At 37.0% G+C, this 19,328-nt stretch overlaps 1 protein-coding gene across 1 annotated transcript in view; it reads left to right on the top strand.

Annotated features, from left to right (window-relative positions):
- The window catches only part of Parp4 (poly(ADP-ribose) polymerase family member 4), a 90,982-nt gene that overhangs the window by 64,503 nt on the left and 7,151 nt on the right, over positions 1-19,328 (top strand). The window contains exons 29-32 of the mRNA XM_046447439.2: positions 417-512; positions 1,073-1,195; positions 4,198-5,214; positions 8,179-8,278. Coding sequence (XP_046303395.1) covers positions 417-512; positions 1,073-1,195; positions 4,198-5,214; positions 8,179-8,278 — 1,336 coding nt within the window. The remainder of the gene's footprint in view (positions 1-416; positions 513-1,072; positions 1,196-4,197; positions 5,215-8,178; positions 8,279-19,328) is intronic.

Here is a 19,328-nt window from a genome sequence, read left to right on the forward strand (position 1 = left end):
ACTTTGATCTCCGAGGGCAACCAACCAGTCCTGCCTTGAACAATTCTGAGCAAGTCACTCTGCCTCTGCAATTCCTCAGCTTTACAATAGGAGCTACAGACTGCTTGTGAGAGAATGAGGAAGCTCTCTATGTATGAGAGCTTTTTGTAAATTATGGAGAGCTATATAAATGTGAATTGGTTTTACTGTAACTTTGCTAAGTCACTTGATCCCATTTCATAGGAAATGTTGAGTTACCTACCTAACATATTTAGACAGGATCCTGACTTGATATTTACTTTGAATACTAATTATAAAATGATTTACTTGTCATAGAAAAACACCTTTTCAGATTATTTAATACTCTTTTAATTGATTGTATATAGCTAAACAGAAATAAAACAGGGTGTGGTTTTATTTGTTTTATTCTATTCTAGATGAAGAAACAAATCTTGAAATCTCTGATTATTAAACTCAGTAAAGAAAACTCTCTTATAACACAATATACAAGCTTTGTGGCAGTTGAGAAAAGGGTATGTATTATTGTTAACTGAAGGCTAAACTGTTTTATTTGTACACATTAATAAAGACTTTCTTGTTCTGATTCTTGGTGACGATGCCAGTGGGCCTCAGAGCCAATGCCTCCAGTAGGAGATGCTTCAGTCTAGGACTTATGATGATCTCTCATAAACAACATATCTCTAAATAAAGAGAATATCTCAGCATTTTTAATGTTATAGTTATTAATTAGCTACTTGTATACTTTAAAAATATACTACAGTTTTATTACATTTTGGCACTTGTCATCTTTTATTAATCTAAGTAAGACTCTAAAAAAATAGAAAAAACCTAGATTTCCCTTACCCATGGGAGGCCCTTTCTCCTTCATAAGAGGAAAAATATGTAAAGCACAGCACCCAGTGAATGCTCTATAAAGAGGAAATCTTCTCGCATGAGCCTGTCAGCTGTCTCTTTTTCTTGCTTCATACACCCATATGTTCCAAACCCAATGTCTGCAGGTCTTTACAATGTGTGATAATCATTTAATTTGATAATATCCTTTTAAATTTAACCCAATTGTGATTCAATATAGGATGGTAACGACTCACCTTTTCCTAATATTCCAAATATTCCTGAACTTATTGCCAAAGAAGATGTAGACTTTTTGCCGTATGTGAGTTGGCAGGAGGAACAACCAGAGGCTAACATGCCACAGGTAAATGATAATTACCAAATACAATCATTTATTGCATAAGAATGGAGATATCTAAGGCAGCATGTTATTAGGTGATTTCATGGTTTTATGAACTCTTTAAGTCTAGGTCCCAGTCACTGAATGCAGCCTTTAGATGCAGCCCAGAGATGTAAACAGATGTATAAGGCTGCTGCTGGTCAAACACGGTATACTATTTCACAACAGTCTTTTTTTTTTACTTTTTGGTCCTGGGGATTGAACCCAAGGATGATCTACCACTGAGCTTCGTCCCTAGAGCTTTTTGTTTATTTTTTGAGACAGGGCCTTGCTAAGTTTCCAGGATGACCTCAAACTTGTGATCCTCTTGCCTCAGCCTCCAGAGTTGCTGGGATTATAGGTGTGCACCAGTGCACACAGCTACAGTAGTCTGTTTTTTACTTTTGTATTATTTTTAATTTGGGGTATTAGATATTGAACCCAGAGGTGCTTTACCACTGAACTGCATCCCCAGTTTTAATTTTTTATTTTGAGTCAGGGTCTCACTAAATTGCTAGTCTGGCCTAGAATTTGTGATCCTCTTGCCTGACTGCCCAGTCACTGAGATTATAGACATATGCCCCCATGGCCTGTGGTAGTCTTTTAAAAAAATTTTTTTTAATTAATTCTTTTTTTTTTTTTTTTGTATGTATACTAGGGATTGAATCCAGGGAGCTTTACCACTGAGCTAAGTCCCCAGCCCTTTTTTGGGACAGGGTCCCACTAAGTTGCTTAGGGCCTTGCTAAATTACACAGGCTTGCCTCAAACTTGCAATCCTCCTGCCTCAGCCTCCTGGAATTACAGGCATGAGCCACCATGCCCAACTCAGCAGTTTGTTTGTTTGTTTTAAATAAGTAACAGTACAGTCTAAAGTAATTGTGAAGTACAAACATAATCAATAACATAGTCATTTATTATTATTATCATCATCAAATATGTTATAATAGGATTCTTAAACATGAAAAGGTACTTAACTTCATTTGTTGCCATGTGATTTCATTTCAAGTTGGAAAAGATCAAAAAAGTAGATAATTAAAGCAGGGCATAGTGGTATATACCTTTAATATATATAAATAACTGGGGAGCTGTAATATATCTAAATAACTGGGGATGCTGAGGCAGGAGAGTCAAAAGTTCCAGGCCAGCCATGGCAATTTGGTGACACCCTGTCTCAAAATTAAAAAATAAAAAGGTTTAGGAATGTAGCTCAAGTGGAAGAGTGCCATTGGGTCTAATCCCCAGTACCACCCCTCCTCCCCCACAAAAACCCTAGGTAATTGAAAGTAAAATCTAGTGGTTAATACCATAGACACTATTGGCCAGAATGCTTGAATCCCAGCACCTGTGTGACCTAAACTTCTCTTAAATGCCCTAATTTTAGGAAATGGGCATTATACAGGTTAAACATTCCCAATCTGGAAAAATGAAATGCTTCAAAAATCCAAAAAAATTTTAGTACCAACATGGCTCCACAAGTTGATAATGTCACACCTAACCTCATGTGCCAAGTCACAGTGAAAACACAGGTGCACTAAAAATATTGTATAAAATTACCTTCAGGCCATGTATAAGGTGAACATAAACAGAAATGAATTTTGTGTTCAGATTTGGTTCCCAAATATATATATATATATATATATATATATATTATATATGCAAATATATATATATTATATATATGCAAATATTCTAAAATGAGAGAAAAATATCTGAAATATGACACATTTCGCATTAGAGCTTTTCAAACTAATAAAACTTATCTCAGGACTGATGTGGAATGCAGAAAAATGACATCATAATGCATTTCCTTTTTCTTTCTTTTTTTCTTCTTCTTCTTCTTCTTTTTTTTTTTTTTAAGTTATGGCAATTGAAAACCCAGGAACACTTTACCACTGAGCTACATTCCCCGGCTCCCCCACCACCACCACCCCTTTTCTTGCTTAGGACATCACTAAATTGCTGAGGCTAGTCTTGCATTTGTGATCCTCATGTCTCGGCCTCCTGAGTTAGTGGGATTATAGGCAGCTCCATAACATTTCTGGCTCATAACAGGTATTTAATACATGTTAGCTATAATTATTAAAAGGGGTCTTTGAGAAGCCAGGCATGGTAGCACATGTCTGTAATCCCAGATACTTGGGAGGCTGAGGCAGGAAGGTCATGAGTTTGAGACCAGCCTCAGCAATGTGGAGAGACCCTCAAGAACTTAATGAAACCCTCTCTCAAAATTAAAAAATAAAAAGGATACCACAAACTAGAACTGGTTAAACCAGAAAAAATAAAAATAAAAAATAAATAAAAAGGACTTGTGATGTAGCTTTTGAGGTAAAACACCCAAGTCCAATCCCTAGCACCAAAAAAGAAGACTAGAGTAACTTATTTCAAATTCTAGCTTATTTTAAGGCTAATTTACAGACCGCAATTACTACTTATTGTAAAATCTTGGGCAAGTCACTTCTGTGGTTCTTAGTTTCTCATCTGTAAAATGAGGAGTATTTAAAATTTGTGATTCTAAGAACAAAGAGAGAAAGATCTTTCTGTGTATTGACTGCTGATATTCTCTCCAGGTCTCAGATTCCAAATTTATAAATTGCAGTGTTTAAAGCCGGGTGTCGTGGTGCACGCCTGTAATCCCAGTGGCTCTAAAGGCTGAGGCAGGAGGATTGTGAGTTCAAAGCTAGCCTCAGCAACAGTGAGGTGCTAAGCAACTCAGTGAGACCTTGTCTCTAAATAAAACACAAAATAGGGCCAGGGTGTGTGGCTCAGTGGTTGAGTGCCCACAAGTTCAATCCCTGGTACCCACCCCCCCAAAAAAAAATTACAGTGTTTTGCATAAATGATTTTGAATATATCGAATATGTTGGTGATCCTGATTCTGGAATCATGCTTTGAGACAACAATTGATTGACTACTGGAAAGAATGTTTTCTTGTTTGTTCTTTTTATTCTGTTTTTCTTTTACATGAATAATTCTCCCATCTGGTCAGCCTTTTTCAGCATCCTCTGAATGGAATGAAGAACCATCACATAAACGTTTGGCTAAAAAAAAAAAAATTAAGATGCCTAAATTGGAAGTTTCTGAAGATTTTGAAGTGGAAAGTCTGGGAAAGCCATTGATGAATTCACTTTTACGAGCAGGATTTGAAATATCATCAATGAAAGCTATACCACAAAGCCTGTCTGTTTCCACGTTTGCTTCTGGTTCACTCCCTTTCCAGGCTGCTGACAGAACCTGTTCTGCTTCCCTCTCTACTCCCAGCATACCTCCTCAGAGCAGTTGTCTTTTTGGTTCTCTTGCATCTCCCAAACAGTTTGGCCTACAGCTTGGCCAAGGAAACAAAATTTCCTTTGAGTCGGGGTCTCTTCCCAGATTTCCTCTTCAGGACCCACCTTTGAGTGGGTCTAGGAGATTCCTTAGCTCACAGAAGTTTTGTCTAGATAAACCTCATGAAGATAATATGAGCTTTTTATCTGACATCTCCCCTAGACTGGATTCTTCTCTGCAGCAGATTTCCTCTCCTCCTACACTTCTTTCTTCTTTTCATCTCACTGAAGGTTTTGGTATTCATCCTCCCTGTCCTCCCTCTTTTCATCAGTTTCAAAATTCCCTAGTACCTCAGGACATCAATTACAGGCTGACAACGGATACACCTGTGCTGGCTTCTTCACCATCAAATGCATCTGAATTAGAAGTTTTTGAAGATTTTCAAATTTTGGCAAGTTCAGGTTTGCAAGAAGTGGCACAGTCTTTGGGTCTTGCATCATCAGATTATTTGGAAGCACATTTTTTGACTCCCTCGAGTTGTGAAAATTTTTTTGAAACATTAGATGATGAAATACCAGTACCTCTACAGTGTATATTTTTGAAAAAGGAGGAGAAATCTGATGTAACAAGTGATTTTTGCTCAAGCTTTCATTCACAGGAAGATGAGGATGATGTAGACGGCAAACAAAGCTGGCAGAATTTTGTGCTGTGGGCTGAACTATTCAGTCTGCAGACTGAGGTATTGTCTTATTTATTCGTTTGTGTATACTAGTACTGGGGATAGAACCCAAGGGCACTTTACCACTGAGCTACATCCCCAGCATTTTTTGAGATAGGGTCTCACTAAGTTACTTAGGGCCTTGCCAAATTGCTGAGGTTGGCCATGAACTTGAGATCCTTCTGCTTCAGCCTCCAGAGTCACTGGGTTACGGACATGTCCTACGACATCCGGCTAGCTCTGTAGTTTAGCACAATGCTACTCAAGTCTGTTGGTGTTAGAACTATTTATTACCAGTCTATTGTGAAGTGAAGGGCTTGTGCCAGCATGAAAGAAAATCTTGCTTAAAAAACCCAGTCAGCTTAATGAAAGTGTCCTTGGTGATGAATAGTATTTATTATTAACTATTAGACCATATCTCATGCTAGTCAATGTTGATATTTCTCAACTAAAAATTAGCATCCCTGAAAAGATCATGGGGTAAGACCTTAATTTCCTTGATTCTAGCATTGATGAGTTGCAATTCATAGAAATTTCTTGTCATGAAGTAAAGCAAAGGTGCCATGAATAGACTAAACATTTTCACATAAGGTATTGGGAATATAGATATTATTCAAAATGTAATATTGTAGTAAAGCTCATCATTATATTTGCTAACCTAAGGAACATGCTGTTTTAGCTACTACACTAAGACCCAGTCTTACATTCACATTTATTTGTTTCAGTGTAAATTAATTTAGTAAATTGGAAATGACTCAGTTTAGTATACAACTATAGTGCTAGTCTCAGCCCTACCACTTTGTGATTTGGGGCAAGGCAGATAACCTGAGTCTTCCTTTCCTCATTCACATTATGGGGATAATAATGGCATCTACCTCATAGTGTGCTTTTGAAGTTTAAACAGGACAATAATAGCCTCCCAACTTCCCTTGTTGAGATAAAACACACAGAGGCCTGTAGGGAGCAGTATAGCCAATAATTGTCCAGAGCATGGGGTTCTTTTTTTTTTTTTTTTTTTTTTTAATCTTTTTTGGAACTGGGGATCAAGCCCAGGTCTTAGTGAATGTGAGGTAGACGCTTTGCCACATCCCTACCTGATACTGTTATTTCTATACTTGTTGGATGTGGTGGCACATGTTTGTAAATCCTAGAAACACAGGACACTGAGGCAGAAGGATCACAAGTTCAAGGCCAGCCTTAGCAATTTAGGGAGACCCTATCTTTAAAAAAAGGGGGAGATTTAAGATGTTGTTCAATGATAGAACACCCCTCAGTTAAATCCCTAGTACCCTTAAAAAAGAAAAAGAGGGGTTGGGGTTGTGGCTCAGTGGTAGAGCACTTGCCTAGCACGTGTGAGGCCCTGGGTTCAATCCTCAGCATCACATAAAAATAAATAAAATTAAAAATAAAAGTAAAAAAAAAAAAGGCATTGTGTCCAACTACAACTAAAAATATATTTAAAAAAAAAAAGAAAGAAAGAAAATACAAGAAAACTCCAGGTCTATATTTTTATAATTAAAAATTTGCTAAGAAAGGACTGGGAGTGGAGCTCAGTGAAGAGCCTTGCCTAGCACTTATGAGGCCCCGAGTCCCATCCCTAAGCATTGAAAAAAAAATTGCTAGGTATGTTTTTATATTAAGTGTTCTTTCCACAAATAGAGATATAACAAAAGAAAAGGGTATGGAAGGAAACTTTTGAAAGTTGATAAATAAGTATATAGCATTGATAGTCATTATGATTTGATGGTTTCACTGGTATATGCTTATCTCCAAACACATCAAGTTGTATACATAAATATTTGTAGTTTTTCTGTATTTTGATCACACCTCAACAAAGTGTTTGTTGTTGTTGTTGTTTGTTTTGTTTGGGTTATTGAGAAATAAACCCAAAGATGTTTTATCAGTGAGCTATATTCCCAACCCTTTTTATTTTTTATTTTATATTTTCATATGGTGCTGAGGCTCAAACTCAGTGCCTCACATGTGCCAGGCAAGTACTCTACCACTGAACCACAACCCAAGCCCCAGTTTGTTTTGTTTTTGTTTTTGTTTTTTGAGACAGGGTCTTGCTAAGTTGCTTAGGGTATCACTAAGTTACTGAGGCTGGCCTCAAACTTAGCAATCCTCTTGACTCAGCCTCCCAAGTCTCTAGGATTACAAGTGTGCATCACCATGCACAGCGAGTGGGGTTTTTTGTTGTGGTGGTGGTTTTTATTTTATTTTACTTTATTTGTACCAGGAATTGAGCCCAGGGGCCTTTAACCACCGAGCCACATCCCCAGCCCTTTTTTATATTTTGTTAGAGACAGGGTCTCACTGAGTTGCTTAGGGCTTTGCTAAATTCCTGAGGCTGAGTTTGAACTCTTGTTCCTCCTGCCTTAGCCTCCTGAACCCCTGGAATTACAGGCATGCACCACTGTGCCCAGCTAGGAATCATGCTGTTTAAAAGTTGAAAAACATTGATTCAAAGCATTACTAGAGCCTGGCATAGTGGAGCACCCCTGTAATCCCAGCTATTTGGGAAGCCAAGACAGGAGGATCACAAGTTCAAGGCCAGCCTGGGCAACTTAACCAGACCCTGTATCAACATAAAAAAATAAAAAGAGCCATAGCTCCATGGTAAAGTATCCTGAGTTCCATTCCCAGTATCACAAAAAAAAAAAAAAAAGTGTTTCTAGAAGAAAAAAATGTATAACACCATTTTTAAAAGTCTATATACATGAGCCTCATTCTAGCCTTTTTATAAATGTCACCAGATACTTAATCTCCATAGTACTTATAAGATTCCAGACAATATTGTCACTAGTCTATGAAAAACTTTTATAGTAAACTTTTACAGTAAACTTTTGATTTTATAATAATAAAAATTTCAAAAATGTCTTAATTAACTGAATAAAAATAAATGGAAACCCCAGCCCTCAAATAACTTCTTATGTGTTGAAATTCCAATAATATGACTTAAATTTGTTTTCTTAAATTTCATAGGATGGATTCTGGAAACTTACATCAGAACTAGGACTTATATTAAACCTTAATACAAATGTTTTACATGAGTTTCTTGAACAAAAAGGCATTCGGTCTCTAGGTAAGTTGTTTTTCAATTTATTAAGTCACCATTTTCATTCATTTTTCCATTCATTCAGAGAATGCTCCTAATTATAATAACTTATTTTGTAAACTAGTATATTCATATAATAATTATGAAAGTTATATATGAATTGTCAGCCATCAAAGGAAATAGAAGATGGCTTTTAGTCATATCTTTAGTTCTAATTAGGGAATTACTTATGCCAATTTATTAGCATATGTAGCACTAACTACTGAGGAAAAATAACCCTAAAATCTCAGTTGAACACAATCCAAGATCACTTTCTTACCCAACCTCAGACAAATATTGGTCAGCAGGGAAGGAAGTTCCACTCCACATAGTCATTTAGAGATCCTGGCACCTTCTTTATTGTAAGTATTCCATATTCAGCATGTGGCTTTAAATTAAGCTAGTGAGAAATCACCAGGCTCTTGAGGGTTTTGCATTTCTAGATAAAGAATTGCAATGTCCTTAGGATGCCTAATGAAAGCTGGAAGCACATCTCCCATGTGCTCTCCACCCTGTGCCCAGAAGGGACCCTCAAATCAAAGCTGTGCCCAATGCCCTCAGCCACCAGCGATAGGCCTACCATCTGCAATTGGCTCACTTGCTGCTACACCCTTATAGCCAGATCTTATAGCCCAGATGGCAACCACGCAGCTAGTGTGGCTGGGCTCTGCAGTCTGGCACACACTCATCACTGGGGGATTGAGTGGAGGAAGTAATTCTGAGCCCTCAAAGCCTGATATCACTTACCAGGAGCCTCAGGGAACCCAGCCAGCATAGCAGCAGCAGCTTGGTGGCCCTTGCTTTTATGAGATAAAACAATTTTTGGAGTGTGCCCACAACCAGAGTAATGAAACTGGTTCTGAAATAGTGTAGAATGGCAAATGGATTAGTCTAATCAAGAAGTTCAAATTTAATAAATAGAAAATTGGCTCTAATGAACAAGTTACTTTAGCATAAAAATGTAATTGATAGTGAAAATATGAAATGTAAAACCACACATAGCTTCATTATTTCTGAATGGCAATGGAAGATACTATTATTTTTTATTATTTTAGTTGTCAAAGGACATTTATTTATTTATTTACTTACTTATATGTGGTGCTGAGAATTGAACCCAGTACCTCACACATGCAAGGGCTCAACCACTGAACACAACAACAGCCTGGAAGATAGTATTCTAACTGTTTAGAAGTTCACTGAGGGGCTGGGGATGTGGCTCAAGCGGTAGCGCGCTCGCCTGGCATGTGTGCGGCCCGGGTTCGATCCTCAGCACCACATACAAACAAAGATGTTGTGTCCGCCGAAAACTAAAAAATAAATATTAAAATTCTCAAAAAAAAAAAAAAAAGGAGTTCACTGAGTTGGTACATAATTTGGTTCTGGACAAATGTTTGTGTGGCCTCCTTAAATCAGCAATCTTGATGATATTCTTTGTGAATTACTTAGAATAAAGTGATCTTCCAAAACAAAAAAATAAAATAAACTTAAGCTAGTAGGGCTGGGAGTATAGCTCAGTGGTCGAGTGTGTGCTTACCATGCTCAAGGCCTTGGGTTCAATCCCTAGCACTGAATGAATGAATAAATGAATAAAAATTTAAATAAAATATTACTTTTTATAGAGAGTGTTAGGGATTGAACTCAGTGCCTTTTACATGCTAGGCACACGCTCTATCACTTAGCTATAGATACCCCCAGCTTAAAAAACAAAAGTAACCTAGTAAAAGGGAAAAAGAAAAAAGATTACCCTGGTATCATCCACTAGTCAACAGGAGGAAGAGAAAGAAAATGTGGCAAGATGTACTCATATAGCCCCACCCGTGTACAAAGTTTCTGGGAAATAAACTTTTTAGCTTTGTGTACAGCGAAAAGCTTTTATTTCCCCCCCCCCACCCCAATACCGGGGTTCTACCACTGAGCTACATCCCCAGCGGTTTTTTTGTTTTGTTTTGTTTTGTTTTTTAGAGAGGGTCTCACTGAATTGCCAGTCTGTCCTCAAACTTGTGGTCCTCCTGTCTCAGCCTCCCAAATCACTGGGATTTCAGGCATGTGCAACCATACCAAGCTGCAAAATAGCTTTAAAGAGGATCTAGCCAGTCTCTGCCATCTGCCATATCTGGTTGTTCAACCTCTGAATCTGTTTCTTATTATAATAATGAAGGTGATGGATGAAGAGGTTCTGGACATTACTAAACCAGCAGGTGGTTTGAAGATCAAATACTAGCCTTGGGGCAAGAGGTGTATTTTATTTCATTTTATTAATTTTATTTTTCTTTTACTTTATTTTATATGTCATTTGTATTGGGGATTAAACCCAAGGGCACTTAACCACTGAGCTACCTCCTCAGCCCTTTTTATTTTTTATTTTGAGACATGATCTCATTAAGTTGCTTAGGGCCTCTCTAAGTTGTTGAGATTGGCCTAAAACTTGTGATCCTCTTGCCTCAGCCTCCCAAATTGCAGGGACTGCAGGTGTGTGCCACTGTACTGGGCTGTTTTATGTTCTGAGATGTTGTCCAGGCTGGTATTGAACTCCTGGACTCAAGAAATCCTCTCACTTCAGTCTCCTTAGCAGCTGGAACTACAGGTGAGCAGCTAGAACTACCGGTGTGCACCTAGCTATAAATTTTCTTTAAAATAAAATAAGCATTATTAAATTACTAGCCAGTATTCATATACATAGAATAGCAGTGTCTAACCATCACCTCTAAAATGTTAAGGTTTCATATTCCAGGCCAGATGGTCTGGCAGATGTATAGCCTGTTTGACTTGCACTAATAACATTTTTATCAGACCAACTCTCTTGCCAATAACAGTTATTAAATCTAAAATATTGAAAACCCCCTCCTCAAAGGCCTGGAGAGCAACAAAAAAACAGGCAGAAACTAAAGGGGACACAATCCTTCAAAGAAGGAAAACACACTGGGTGAACTCCACATCTATCTAGCTTTTCATCTAGAGAGAGGAACTTTTCAGCTCATGAGGCTCAGGATGGGTTAGAATTAAAACAGAAAGTTTTTGTGGGTCAGAGTTTGAGACTGACAGAATGGCTGGAATTAAGGGAGAAAGGAGCGGCCACAGAGTGGGGAGCTCTGAAATCTGCATACAAGTTCCCCTCAGATCCTGGGCTCTCCCCTAATCTACCCATATACAAGGTATGAATTCAAAGAATCCAGGAAAAAAGAAACAACTGGTTGGCTACAGAGCTGAGCAGAGATTTCAGCTGTTGCCCAGTGCTGGGGAGACCAAGTTTGGAGTTCAAGTTAGATGTGATAAATGTCTCAAACTTTCCATTTGAAACACCAAAAGGTCATAAAGACCGTATCTCACCAGGTGCGGTGGCGCAGGCTGTAATCCCAGTTTGGGAGGCTAAAACAGGAGGATCACAAGTTCAAAGCCAGCCTTAGCAATTTAGCGAGGCCCTAAGCAACTCAGCAAGGCCCTAAGCAACTCAGCGAGACCTCATCTCTAATAAAATACAAAAAAAGTTGGGGATGATCCCTGGTACAAAGAGAGAGAGAGAGAAAAAAAAAAAAAGGAAGGGGAAGGGAAAGAAAAAAAAGAAAAAGGAAGGAAGAAGGGAAAGAAGGAAGGGAGAGAGGGGAAAGGAAGACTACCTCTCATGATGAAAACTATATCACAGAACAAAGTGGAAAGCAAAAGCAAAATAGGCCCACCGAAACAAAGCTGGAAACTAAGTCTTCACAAGATTCACTGGAACAAAACTGAACGCTAGAGTAAGATATAATTCAGAGTCTCTATCAAGTATCATCTTTAATGTTCAGGATAGGATTAAAGTTTAATAACATAGGAAGAAGCAGGAGAATATGACTTATCATCAAGGGTTTTTAAAAATGGTCTTTAAATGCTGATTCACACATAACACAAATGTTGAATTAACAGACATAGAATTTAAAACTGATATATAAATATAATGAAGGATTTACCAAAAAAACAAGAAGGATAATAAAATATGTGAATAAATGTAACAATCTCAGCAAATAGCTGAAACTATAAATAGACACAAAATGAAAATTCTGAAACTAGAAAATACAGTATCTGTAATAAAAAGGTCATTGGGTTGGTTTATCAATAGACTACATCAAACTCAAATTATAATGATGTGCTCAATAAAAATTATTCAAACTGAAGGATAGGAAGGATAAAAATTAAGAGTTAATGATCTAACTCAGTGATAGAACACTTGAATACTATGTGTGAGGCCCTAGGTTTGATGCCTAGCACCATAAAAAATAATAAAAATTATAATTAAAAAAGAACAGAGCATCTAAGACTGGGGAGAAGATATCCCAAGGTTTAACATTTGTGTAATTGGTTGTCCATATCATATGGTGAAAGGGTAGAAAAAAGTATTTGAATAATGACAAAAATTTTCCTAAAATTGATGAAAAACATCAACTTACACATTCTAAAAACTCACCAGAATTCCAAGCAGGATAAATACAAAATGATCACATTTAGATAGACCATAGTCAAACTACTGAAAACCAAAGATAAATCTTTTTTTTAAGATAAAATCTTAAAATCTGCAAAAGAAAAAGGAATCATTATATTCAAGAGAACATCTGTGGAACACTCACTGAATATTATGAAGTGTTACCTGATTTTTTTTTAACATTTTTTTTTTACCATGTTATCCATTTTTTTTCACATCTTCATACATGTATTTTGGTGTTACCTGATTTTTAGAAGCAAAAATTAAGTCAATTAAAATCTTTAAATTAAAGAGAAAAGAGATCATCTTTAATAATATTATATAATTCACATCAGCATTAATGGAAGCTGAAAAATAATAAAATTGTTCTTTTTAATTTTTTTTTTTTTTGAGATGGGGTTTCATTTTAATCAGGCTGGCCTCTAACACTTGGGCTCAAGTGATTCTGCTGCCTCAGCCTTCCCAGTATCTGGGTGTATGCCACCACTCCTTAATGCAATATCTCTAAGGTACTAAAAGGAAAATAACCTGCAAACTCAGAATTCCATATCCAGCAAAAAAATGTTCTTTTAAAAATAAAGGAAGGCAGGACTGGGCTCAGTGGTATAGCACTTGCCTAGCACATGTGAGGTACTGGTTCCATCTTAGCCCTGCATAAAGATAAATAAATAAAGGTATTATGTCCATCTACAACTAAAATAAATAAATAAATAAATAAATAAATAAATAAATAAATAAATAAATAAATAAATTTTATATATATATATATATATATTTTTTTTTAATGTAGGAAGGAGCTAGGAGTATAACTTAAGTTTGCAATCATTCTGTCTCAGCCTTCTAAATAGCTGGGATTATAGGTGTGCAGCACTGTGCCCAGCTCCTAAGAAAATATTTATATTAGTTTGAGGTGGGCAAGATCTTTTTAGACAGCACATGAAAGGCCTGAAACTTTAAGGGAAAAATAGATCAATCAAATTTCATCAAAATTAAAATCTGTTCATCAAAAGGCATTATTTAGAAAATTAATGGATAAACCTCTGACTGGGAGAAGATATTCAGAGAGCATATGTCTGGCCAAGCTCTGATAATCAGGTCATTACACAGTCTCAAAAAAGACAAAATATGAGCAAAAAACATGAATAGACAATTCACAAAAAGAATTACCTCTAACCACAAGCCGGGTGCAATGGCACACACCTGTAATTCCAGGGGCTTGGGAGGCTGAGGCAGGAGGGTCAAGAGTTCAAAGCCAGTCTCAGCAAAAGCAAGGTGCCAAGCAACTCAGTGAACCCTGTCTCTAAATAAAATACAAAATAGGGCTGGGGATATGGCTCAGTGGTTGAATGACCCTAAGTTCAATCCCCGGTACCAAAAAAAAAAAAAAAAAAAAAAGAATTAGCTGTAACCAATAAGTACATAAAAACATGTTCATCTACACTAGTAATCAGAAGGCTACAAACAAAAACCACAGTGTGATTCTATTACAAATCAATTAGAATGCTGAAAATTTAAAAGATTGACAATACCAAGTGATGACTATTGGTAGAAAAGTAAATTACATTGTATTTATAAAATTAAATATAAGCATGCCCTTTAACTCAGCAATCCTAGATATTATGGACTGAATGTTTATGTCCCTCCAAAATTCATATTTTGAAGCCCTTACCCCCAAAGTGGTGGTATTGGGAGATGGGACATTTGGGAAGTGATCAGGGTTACATGAGGTCACAGGGTATAATAAGACAGTAATATAAAAACAAATAGTATATGATTCTACTTACCTGAAGTACTTAAAAGTAGTCAAATTCATAGAGACAATAGATTGGTGGTTGCCAAGGATAGGAAAGAATAGGAAATAAGAAATTATTATTTAGTACCGAAAAGATCCAGTTCTATAAGCTGAAAAGAGTTCTGGAGATGAATGGTGGTGATGGTAGCACAAGTGATGGTATTCACAGTATGAATGTGAATAATAACACTGAACACTTAAAAATGAGGGCTGAGGTTGTAGCTCAGTGGTAGAGCATGCTTGCCTTGCATGCATGGGGCCCTGGGTTCGATCCTCAGCATCACATAAAAAAATAAATAAAAATAAATATATTGTGTCCATCTACAACTAAATATATATATAAAATGATAAAATGAACTGGGCACAGTGGTACATTCAGTAATCCCAGTGACTCAGGAGGCTAAAGCAGGAGGATTACAAATTCAAGGCCAACCTCAGCGATTTTGCAATCTAGGTCCTCAGCAATTTACCAAGACCCTGTCTCAAAAAGTAAAAAGGGTTGGGGATGAGCTGGGGTTGTGGCTCACTAGTAGAGTGCTCACCTTGCATGTGAGCTCTTCACATGTGAAGCAGTGGGTTCGATCCTCAGCACCACATAAAAATAAATAAATAAAATAAAGGTACTGTGTCCATCTACAACTAAAAGAAATATTTTTTAAAAAGTGTTGAGGATGTAGCTCAGTGATAAGTACCCCTGCATTCAATTCTCAGTATCAAAGAAAAAAATGGGGGGCTGAGGAATGCAACTAACTTAGTAGTAGAGTTTTTGTCTAGTATGGAACAAGATGCTCAGTTCAATCCCCAGCATTGAAAAAAACAAGATGAAGAAAAAGAAAACACCAACAGAATTGTTTGATTTGGGGGGGGGAACCAGGATTGAACTCATGGGCACTCAACCACTAAGCCACATCCCCAGCCCTATTTTGTATTTTATTTAGAGACAGTGTCTCACTGAATTGCTTAGCACCTCACTGTTGCTGAGACTTGCTTTGAACTTACAATCCTCCTGCCTCAGCCTCCCAAGCCACTGATAATGACAGGCATGAGCCACCATGCCCAGCAACAGAGTTGTTCTTGACTTTTAAAATCAGAGCTGCCTTTTAGACATTCAAGACAAATGTATAATTTGTTATATGAGGCAAGAGCTCAGGGGAGAGTTAGAACTGAAAAAGACTTTGGGGAATGTCAATGTTATTTAAAGATCTGCTTCTGGTGGGCACAGTGATGCATAATTATAATCCCAGCTACTCAGGAGGCTGAGACAGGAAGATCTCAAGTTTGAGGTCAGCCTCATCAACTTAGTGAGACCTTGTTTCAAAAAATAAAAAAGGCTGGAGATGTGGCTCAGTGGAATAGTGCCCCTAGATTCAATCCCCAGTACTGGAATGAATGAATGAATGAATGAATGAACGAACGAACAAGCAAGCAATCAAGCAAGCAAACCAGCCCTGGTTGTAAATGAGATTATCCAAAGAAAGAGGGTAGCCAAAGCACAGAAGATAGCTTAGGACCATCCTTGGGTACACCAAAATTTAGTGGTCAGACAGAATAGCAGAGAAACTGAGAAGAAACAGCCAGAGAACTAAGAGGAAACCTAGGGAGAACAGAGTCACAGACACCAAGAGATTAGATTTCTTTTGAGAACTGTGTACTCAGATCATTTGCCCACTCTGATTTGTTTTTATCTGTTTTGCAACCAACTTTCTGCATCCCCTGCCTCATCACTTCTCTCTCCATCAAAACCAGGACCTCACACATGCTAGGCAAGTGCTTTACCACTGATTTACATTCCCAGCCCGGTAAACAGTTTTTCTTTTATCCTTTATTTAGGTTCTGGGAATTTAATCCAGAGGTAATTTACCCCTGAGATACATCTCCAGCTCTTTTTGTTTAATTTTGTTTATTTGCTATGGCTAGCTTTCAAATTTGCAACTCTCCTACCTCAGCCTCCTCTATTACTGGGATTACAGGTGTGCACCATTTCACATAGCATGATTTTGTTCTTTAAATTGATGATTATGCAGTATTTAAGTATTTTATCATCTTATTATTTCAATTCATATTCTTGAATAGAATAATATATTGTTTATTATTAATATCACTTAAAATTAAGATTTTTTATATAATTTTTTTTAAAGAGAGAGAATTTTTAATATATATATATTTTTTTAGTTTTCGGCGGACACAATATCTTTGTTTTGTATGTGGTGCTGAGGATTGAACCCAGGCCGCACGCATGCCAGGCGAGCGCGCTACCACTTGAGCCACATCCCCAGCCCTTTTTATATAATATTTTTAAAAATTAAAAACCCCATTAAATTGAACTGCTTTTGACTCCTTTGATTTTCTTTTGTGGGACAACATATTTTTTAATTAAATTTTCTTCTCCTGTATTAAGAAAATTATGCCATTAATAAAAGCCCTCTAATTTTCTGAGGAGTCTTGGCTATCTCATTGACTTTAAATTAATGGTATTTATGCAAAATGTGCGAATTATGCACAGGACCTTTTAGCTTAACCAAAAATATATTTTTTTTAAAACCATTTTTTCCACAAAAAACGTCACCCAGAAAAGGAAATATATTTGAGTCTTTACAACATTTGATATTGTAAGTGTGCTCTCAATTACTTTGGTTTGAATAACAAAGTACCAATCTAGGAAGGTACTCAACCTAAACTGTCCTTAATTAGCTTGGGTTTAGAACTTATCTGACAGAAATCCTACAAAAGAAATTAAATTTGTTGTTGTGGTGGTGGTGGTGGTTAGCAGGGATAGAACCCAGAGCACTTAACCACTGAGTTAACATCTCTAGTCCTTTTTATTTTTAATTTTGAGACAGGTCTCTCACTAAGTTGCTTAGGGCCTTGTTAAATTACTGGGGCTAGCCTTAAACTTCAGATCCTCCTGCCTTGGCCTCTCTAGACATTAGGATTACAGGTATGATTCATTGAACTCTGCAGAAATTAATCTAATACAAGTTTATTAAGTATCCCTGGGAGAATTAATTGAAAATTTCAAAGAATTTTCAATTAATGCATATATGGATTCTTTTTTTTTTTAAAGACAGAGAGAGAGAATTTTTAATATTTAGCTTTCGGCGGACATAACATCTTTGTTTGTATGTGGTGCTGAGGATCGAACCCGGGCCGCACGCATGCCAGGCGAGTGCGCTACCGCTTGAGCCACATCCCCAACCCATTTTGACATGATTTAAATCATAACTACCATGATTGTCCCAGAATAAAACTAGCCACTTTTTCCTGTATAGTTTCCCAGCAAACTATAATTAGATAAAACCATTAGAGTGGCATGTAGAATTTTACAACATGACCCTGAATCCAGAGATATGCCCTGCTCTTTTATATCAGCTTAAGATAAACCAAGTACATTCCAGCAGATTGAAGTCACTTTTGTCCTAACCCATAAATATTCCCCTTTCTGACCTAAATTGCAAGGATTCAATTATACTGTCCAGGACCATACTTCCATCAGTAAATCCTTCTATAAATTGCATAATCCTAGATCTGTCTGCCTCTCTTTCTTTGATTGCAAGGCATCTTCAGGCTGGTCCTCACACACTGGACTGGGTTGTTCTGGAACAATTGAATATTCTTTAATGGACCTTTTGAAGATGACTTTCAAAAACAACATATATCAGGGAAATGTAACTTGCAAAATTATAAAGTATTTTCCTTTGAAAAGATGTGGGTTTGGGATGAATTGGAGTACATACAAGGAGTAGGGGCCTATGGATATAGGTCAGTGGTAGAGCACTTGCCTAGCATGCACAAGGCCCCTGTTCCATCTCCAACAGTGCAAATTGAAAAGGGGGTGGGGCTTTAACTTTATAATATCTTGTTTCTTTTTTTAAATATTATTTTTAGTTGTTGATAGACCTTTATTTTATTTATTTACATACGGTGCTGAGAATCAAATCCAGTGCCTCACTCACACCAGGCAAGTGCGCTACTGCTGAGCCCCAGCCCCAGCCCCATATTTTGTTTCTTTTAAAGAACAGAAATTTAGATGGTGATTCTTAAAATCGATCTTTCAGAGTTGTTGGATTATGTGATGTTAAATAAGAAAGTACCTGACCCTTTTAAAATATTCATTAAACAATGTGTCGAGATGCATTCTACTGCCATGTGTAACTGATTGGAAAAAATTTTTAAAAAAATAGAAGGGAGACTTAGAAGAGAAGAAAGGGAACAGGGGGAGGAAGGGGAGGGAAAGGGGAAGGACTAGGAATGAAACTGTTCAAATTATACTGTTCTATTGTGTGAGTGTATGAGTATATTATAACAAATAAAAATAGAAACAAAAAATATTAAATGTTTGCTGTTATTACTAGTGTTAAGGGTAAAAAACAAAGTTACTATTTTTAAATATCTCTAAAAAGGATAACTTAATTTTTTTTAAATAGTCTTATAGGTGGGTGTGGTGGCTCATACCTTTATTCCCAGATACTTGGAAGGTTAAGGCAGGACAATCACATGATCACAAGTTTGAGGTTATCGAGGACAACACAGTGAGACCTTGTCTCAAAAAGGGTTAGAGATGTGCCACAGTCCGGCTGCAGCAAAATAACCCGGGGGTGACGAGCAACTTGTGTAGATTGATACGGCAGGAGTGGGAGCTGTTTATTGTAGGACAGGAGCAGTATTTATACATTCCACACAGCTTATCTAATTAGCATAAACTAGATACATCAGTCAACCAATAAGAAATCTCCACACTTACTGGCTCACTGGTGTTACTTCACAAACCACTCCCTCTGGCATTTTGCCAGGCA

The sequence above is a fragment of the Marmota monax genome, unplaced genomic scaffold (genome assembly GCF_021218885.2).
Source record: "Marmota monax isolate L192 unplaced genomic scaffold, Marmota_monax_Labrador192_F-V1.1 WCK01_AAM20220418_F8-fsc00043, whole genome shotgun sequence".
Classification (NCBI taxonomy): domain Eukaryota; kingdom Metazoa; phylum Chordata; class Mammalia; order Rodentia; family Sciuridae; genus Marmota; species Marmota monax.